We start from the raw sequence: 6192 nt of genomic DNA, 5'->3' as shown, positions 1-6192 counted from the left end.
ACAGACAGAGCGCTGGCCACTCATTTGGTGGATCTCGCCAAGAATCGCGCTCATGAGGCTCGACTTGCCGCTGCCGACGGGACCAACGACGATCGTGAGGCTGCCGGGTGCCAAAGTGAACGAGAGATTGCGCAGCGTGCGCGGTGGTGAGTCAATGCCCGAGGCCGGCGCTGCCCAGCTGAACGCTGCGTCGCTCAACTGCACGCTGGATGCGCCTTGGGTCGTCGCCGTACCTAGTCATATAACGGTGATGAGATACAAATGCCGACTTGAATCCTGTGTACAAGTTGTCGTGACTTCGTCGGACGTCAAGAAGGCACCGAGGCGCTCACACGACGCGACCATTTCAGATGTGAACATGACCGCCGTCGCGAAGACAGTACATGGGAGCCGCGTCACGTTGGCGTAGGCGAGCGCGGTGAACGCGACAGGCGCCGTGAGCTCGTTGCCCACCGCAACGTACACGAAGAGACAAACCGCGAGTGAAATGACGGGCGCGATGTAGAGCGCGACCGTGTTGGCGGTGGAGCGAACCTGGTACGCTTTGAGAAGCACGAGCTCTTGGTCGCGGACAGCTTCCAGCTGCACTTCAAGGTGATCTTCCCATGCGTTGAGCTTGACGACACGGATGCCTTGGAGCACTTCATTCGTGAGCTTGACGCGGTGCGCTTGAACGCTAAGGAGGTTGCGATGGATCTCACCGGCCTTGCGCCCCGAGTCGGTGCCGATGACAACGAAGAGCAGCATCGTCGCCCCACCCGCGAGACCAACGAGCGCTCCGAGTTCGACTCCAATCATGACGTACACGGCGAGGAGCATCAACGGGGCGATGAGGATCCAATGGCCAAAGATGAAACCCATGTAGATACGGTCCGCGTCGACGGACGCCAACGTGACAATGTCACCGGTCGACATGTCTTGCTTGGCAAAGCCGGAAAGCGTGAGAGTCTTGCGAAACACCGCGTCGATGACGAGCGACTTGGCGTTGCAGCCCGTGTGCGTGCTCAAGTACTGTGCAAAGTCAAAGACAGTGACCGCAAGGAACGAGACGACCGCAAGGAGCGCTGCGAGCGCGTAGCCATCATCGTCGTTGGCGTCGGTTGCGAGGTCCTTCAAAATCGAGCGAATCAAGCCGGGTTGGACGAGCATCGCACCGGCATAGACACAATAGAGGCCGACGTCGCAAGCGATTTGGTAACGGAAGGTATACAACAGCGCGCGCTGAAAGCGAGGTTGTTCCATTGTCTTCTCGGTTCGCCAGTGCAAATCAAAGCGGTCGTGGAGAGCGCTGGCCGAGTCTTTCGCAGCCAATGGCCACGTATCGTCGTCGTTGAGTGGCGTCGTCGCGCCTCGTTGCATGAGGTCGTTCATCCACGACATGGTGAGCGTCGAGGTCCACGAAGCGCTCTCTTGTGGGTTGGCGCTGCGAGCGCCTGCTTTTGGCGTCTCGACGGTGGTGTAGCGCTCGGTCATTTTCGAAATGGGTGCTTTGTTATGGAAAACTGTGGCGTATTTATCCCATCTTCCTGCGGCGAAGCCAGAACCCAATTCTGAACAACCACCGCAAAATATCAACGCAGTTCGCATACCATACGTGCCGCAACACTGCTGTACCTACCTCGGCGGTGCTACTGTAGCGACACCGTGTACCTATAACATCGACACCAGATTTTCAAGGGTCCGACAACTTGAGTTCTTATCGACAGAAACGTCCTGATTCCAGTGCAAATTTGGTGTCAAAGGTCGTCACGGCAGGGATATTCGTCGATAGCTGACTAATCTGTGACCTTTTGTCCGCGTCCAACGTTCCAAAGCGCATTAACTTGTTTATTTGATCAATGGGAAGTGACCAATGAAAAGCGCTGAAAACGGTGGTAACCTTTTGGTTTGTCTGACCTCATTCATTTACCGGTAACGTTAGTGTGGAATGTACAGGAAACGGCGCGTTGTGACTTGAAAGAACTTCACGCCGAAGCGGTCATCTCTTTGGGCCTTGCTATACGTTGGGCAAAACAAGAACCATTTGTCTCTGTCGGAGCTCTTTCCTTGTACCTTGGCCGCGCTGCTTTGCATACATTTCGTCATATATTTCGGGGTACCACTGTGGTCGAGTCTTGCGTTCGTTCGTTGTCTCGACTGGTCGTCCATGTTGGGCCCGGCCACACGACGGATGCCAAAACCGTCGCGACGAAGATGCTCTGTATTCAACTTGCTCGACATTGCTCACCGTGCAGCTTCGTCTTGGCCTCACTGGCCTCGCTTTCGTTGGCGCCGCCAAGGTCTTGCAGGTGCACGTCGGTCTCTCGCCCGAGGCTGTCGACTGCAAGGACGGTGTGTCCGTTGCCTTTGCAGTGATTCGTCGACGCCGTTGACGGTCAAGTACGGCGTTGGCAACACGGGCAAGTCGGCGACGTCGGCCGTCCATACCTACAAGATCGAAGGCAGCAAGTACAAGTATAACTCGCCCAACCTCCACACGGCGTTGCTCTGCAACTTGACGCCAGGCGCCTCGTACACGTACGCGATCGAAGGGTTCACTGGTACTTTCAAGTCGATTCCGGCGGCCACGAAGAAGACTCTTCTCTCGGTCGACGGTGACGTGGTTGGTGATACATCGCCAACATGGCCAGCGACCTCAAGCGCACGAAGGCGGATACGGTCATCTTTGCTGGCGACTGGTCGTACGCCAGCGGCTGCCACGAAGACTGGGACAAGTGGCTCCAGGAGACGCAGCCGCTCTTCTCCAAGGTGCCGCTTCTCGGTATCACGGGCAACCACGAGGTGATCCAGGACAGCGGACCACCCTGAATGCGGCGCCGAGATGTTCACGGCGCAACTGCATCGTGACGCCACTCTCGTTCGACGCGTCCAAGGGCCTTTGCACGTGGTACTCTAAGGACATTGGTAGTACCCATGCTGTCTTTCTCGACGACTATACGGGGTCGAGGAGTGCTGGAAGGGCAACTACTATATGAACTCAAACAACGATGGCGGCCAGCTCGTCGACGTCCGCAAGCAGCCCCACTGAAGTCTGCAGGTCAAGTTTGAGGACCTCTACTTTCAGTACGGCGTCGATGATGTCATGTCAGTGTTCAACAACAAGATCACGGAAGGTGCCCCGACGTACTTTACGGTCGGCATGGGTAGCCACAGCCTCTACCAGGGCGCAATCAAGCCGATTCCCAAGTGGTCCAAGTCCATGTCGAGCTCGCTTTACGGCCACGCGCGTGTGATTGCCGACGATGACAAGTTGACCATCCACTTCCGTGCCAACGGCGAGACGACGACCATGTTTGACTCAGTCGAGATCAAGCGCCAAGCCCGCGTGCTGAGCCGCAAGGATCGATACCCATGGGAGAGTAGGGTTGCTCTTGCGGACTATGAATTCATCGATGTTTTGTTGCTTTGAATATTGTGACTGTGTTGTCCACGGTCCGGCTCAAGCCGCGGAGCCGACGGTTCCGTCGGTTTTGCTCCGGCACCGGCTCCACTTTTCGAGCCGGCTCGAAGCCGAGCCGAGACCGTGGAAAGGTAGATACCCGCATCGTTTTTTCACCCGCAGCTCCAAATTGCGTGTGCCTTTAGGTCTGGAAGGGTTAACTTGATAACATCAGTTCTCGTGGACCAAAACTGCAACTTCAACAACGTTATCCGGATTCTCATTCCGTATCCGTACACACCATCAAACGACATTGCCCTTTTCAAGCAGCGACACCATGGCGACATCGAACCCCATCACTGTGCACTACTGGGCTGGCCGCGGTACGTCTGCCTCCTTTGTGTACCCATCTCGTACGATCCGCCATGGTGGTGTAGGTATGTGTGAGCCGCTTCGTGTGGCGCTAGCGGCGGTCGGCGCGCCCTTCACCAACCAGTTTCTCGAGACCAAGGCCGACCTCGCGGCGCTTCGCGATGCCAACGAGCTCACGTATGGCCAAGTGCCCATGGTCGAAATGGACGATTGCAAGTTTGTCCAAGTGCAGGCGACGCTGCTGTACCTTGCGCACAAGCACAACATGTACCCGGCCGACTTGAAGGCGCAGTATTTATGTGATGCGACAATGGCCGCCTGCGCCGACGCACGCCGCCCGCTCACGCGGTATCCTTTTACCCTGGATGGCACTGAGGTCAAGGCCAACTTCAATTTTGCTCGGTACCCGGCCAAGTGGAACGAACTGCTTTCGGGGCGCGACTACCTTCTTGGCGCCAACGTCTCGATGGCTGACGTGACTATGTGGGAAGGTATACCGTCTACTTCACTACATTCGACTTGGAGGAGCAAACACATGCGATTTCTATTGTCTAGTTCTCGATTTTTACGAAGACATTTTTGGGACTGCTGTGTTTCGCAACGATTTCAAGGCGTATCCCGCGCTCCTGGCGCACTACGACCGCGTCGGGCAAATGGGCAACTTGACGCAGTGGCAGGCCGCTCGGTCGACGGCATTTGTCGACTGTGCCACGTACGCCCGCCACGTCAATCAAACGCTGTACGAGTAACTAGCCCGTCTTAACCCTTCATGCCCCATCAACCACGATAACCGATACGACACCTTTGTCATGTACGAGGACTACAGTACTAACACACGAGTGCACTCGACTGACGCACACAGTATACCGCAGCGATACTAGGGCGTTTTCACGCAACAGCGCCACCGAGTTGCGCATACTGGTGCCTGGCAGCCAAATTCGAAGCTTATGGTTTCACTTGTTCGTTGTATGCGAAACCGACGACGGCCTTGCTCGAAGAATATCTTTTATTCCATTTCCAACTTGGCATCGTCGCAACATCATGGGCAGCGGTCTCTCGGTCGAGGAAAACTCGATGCTGTACGTCGACGCGCACGGGTCGCTCGGCCTCAAAGAGAGCTACGTCGCACCGCTCGAGGCCTCGATGGACCTCGAAATCAAGCGCCCGCTCGTCACAAAGGAGCACGAAGCCCTCATCCACAAGCACTGGGCCGTCGTCTGTCGCGGCACGGCGGCCTTTCAGAAAGAAAAGCACTTGACACCGACCAAGTTTTTCGCCTCGACCTTCTACGCCACGCTCTTCAAGGCCGCGCCAGGGGTTCGCCCGATGTTTCGGTCGTCGATGACGGTCCAAGGCAAAGCCCTCACGGGGCTCGTCGCGACGCTGGCGACAGTGATCAAAGCCAACAACGTCGCCGAAGTCTGCATCGGCCTTGCACGCATGCACGCGCGGTATGGTGCGACAAAAGCCCACTACACGGGCGTCGGTCTTGCGCTCCTCGAGACGCTGCAGGCAGTGAGCGCCAACGAGTGGTCGGCCGAGATCCGCACCGCGTACTTGACGTCGTACTGTCTCCTCTACTACTTGATGCTGCCGACGATCATCGAGACGCCGCGGCGACCGCTCCAGCCGAGCCTCCCGGGACACGTTGCGCGCAAAGAGCGTCTCGCGCACGGCGTCATGAAGCTCTCGATCGCCCTCGACTTTCCTCTCCGGTACCACGCTGGCGACTCGATTCTTCTGGGCTTGCCATTGCCGAGCGGCGAAGAAGTCCGGCGCAGCTACGTGCTCACGAGTTTGTTTGACGCGGGCCACACCAACAGCATCGACATTTGCGTCGAGGCGCATGGTGACGCGTCGCGGTGGCTCGTCGACGCACCAATCGAAACGGTCCTCAACGTCTATTGGATCAATACGGGCGTGCATTTCGAGACTGACACGTTTACGAGCATTCCGCACCGCCTTCTCTTTGTGAGCCATGGCCTCGGCGCCGCGCCTCTCTACGCAATGGCGAAAGGCTTGTACGCGATTCGGAGCCAGTACGAAGGGGACATTTGCATGCTCCAAGTGTTTGAGGACGCGCCAATCCCGTACTTTCAGAATGTGTGCGCGGACGGCCCATGGACCAACTTGAAGGTTGCGACGACGACGTCGCTGACGAAAGAGATTTTGCTCGAGCTCGCGACCGATGTGGCCGCGCGCCACTTGTACGTGGCGGGACCGCCAGCGTTTGTGGATGCCACCTCGCGCCTCTACATTGAGAACGGCGGCGACGAACAGAATATTGTCGTCTATTCATTTGACAATGCGCCGTTCCTCGCCGACGCTGCGTCCGTGTAAACTACGTAAGCACTGACGACATAGCTCCAAGTCGAATTGTGTCGTGCATCACGAATGCGTTACAGGCTGAACTAAACTCAAAGACGAGTTGTGTTGTGCAC

General features: G+C 57.0%; 4 protein-coding genes across 4 annotated transcripts; 3 read left to right on the top strand and 1 right to left on the bottom strand.

Annotated features, from left to right (window-relative positions):
* Positions 1-151: 151 nt before the first annotated feature.
* Positions 152-1473, bottom strand: SDRG_04414 (hypothetical protein; the record flags this gene model as incomplete). The annotated part of the gene is made up of 2 exons (XM_008610089.1): positions 152-233; positions 308-1473. 2 exons carry the CDS (start codon positions 1471-1473, stop codon positions 152-154), a joined length of 1248 nt encoding a protein of 415 aa, XP_008608311.1.
* A 720-nt stretch (positions 1474-2193) lies between these two features.
* SDRG_04413 (hypothetical protein) lies at positions 2194-3409 on the top strand (the record flags this gene model as incomplete). Its single annotated transcript, XM_008610088.1, has 4 exons — positions 2194-2279; positions 2353-2599; positions 2650-2781; positions 3038-3409. 4 exons carry the CDS (start codon positions 2194-2196, stop codon positions 3407-3409), a joined length of 837 nt encoding a protein of 278 aa, XP_008608310.1.
* Positions 3410-3687: 278 nt separating this feature from the next.
* SDRG_04412 (hypothetical protein) lies at positions 3688-4611 on the top strand. Its single transcript, XM_008610087.1, has 3 exons — positions 3688-3762; positions 3817-4242; positions 4307-4611. The coding sequence occupies exons 1-3, from the start codon at positions 3717-3719 to the stop codon at positions 4498-4500; spliced, it is 666 nt and encodes a 221-aa protein (XP_008608309.1). The 5' UTR covers positions 3688-3716; the 3' UTR covers positions 4501-4611.
* A 163-nt stretch (positions 4612-4774) lies between these two features.
* SDRG_04411 (hypothetical protein) lies at positions 4775-6191 on the top strand. Its single transcript, XM_008610086.1, has one exon. It carries the CDS (start codon positions 4793-4795, stop codon positions 6089-6091), a length of 1299 nt encoding a protein of 432 aa, XP_008608308.1. The 5' UTR covers positions 4775-4792; the 3' UTR covers positions 6092-6191.
* The last annotated feature ends 1 nt before the right edge of the window (position 6192 follows it).

The sequence above is a fragment of the Saprolegnia diclina genome (assembly GCF_000281045.1).
Source record: "Saprolegnia diclina VS20 unplaced genomic scaffold supercont1.11, whole genome shotgun sequence".
In the NCBI taxonomy this organism is placed as follows: Eukaryota; Oomycota; class Saprolegniomycetes; order Saprolegniales; family Saprolegniaceae; genus Saprolegnia; species Saprolegnia diclina.
This window is presented reverse-complemented; position numbering and strand designations above follow the sequence as displayed.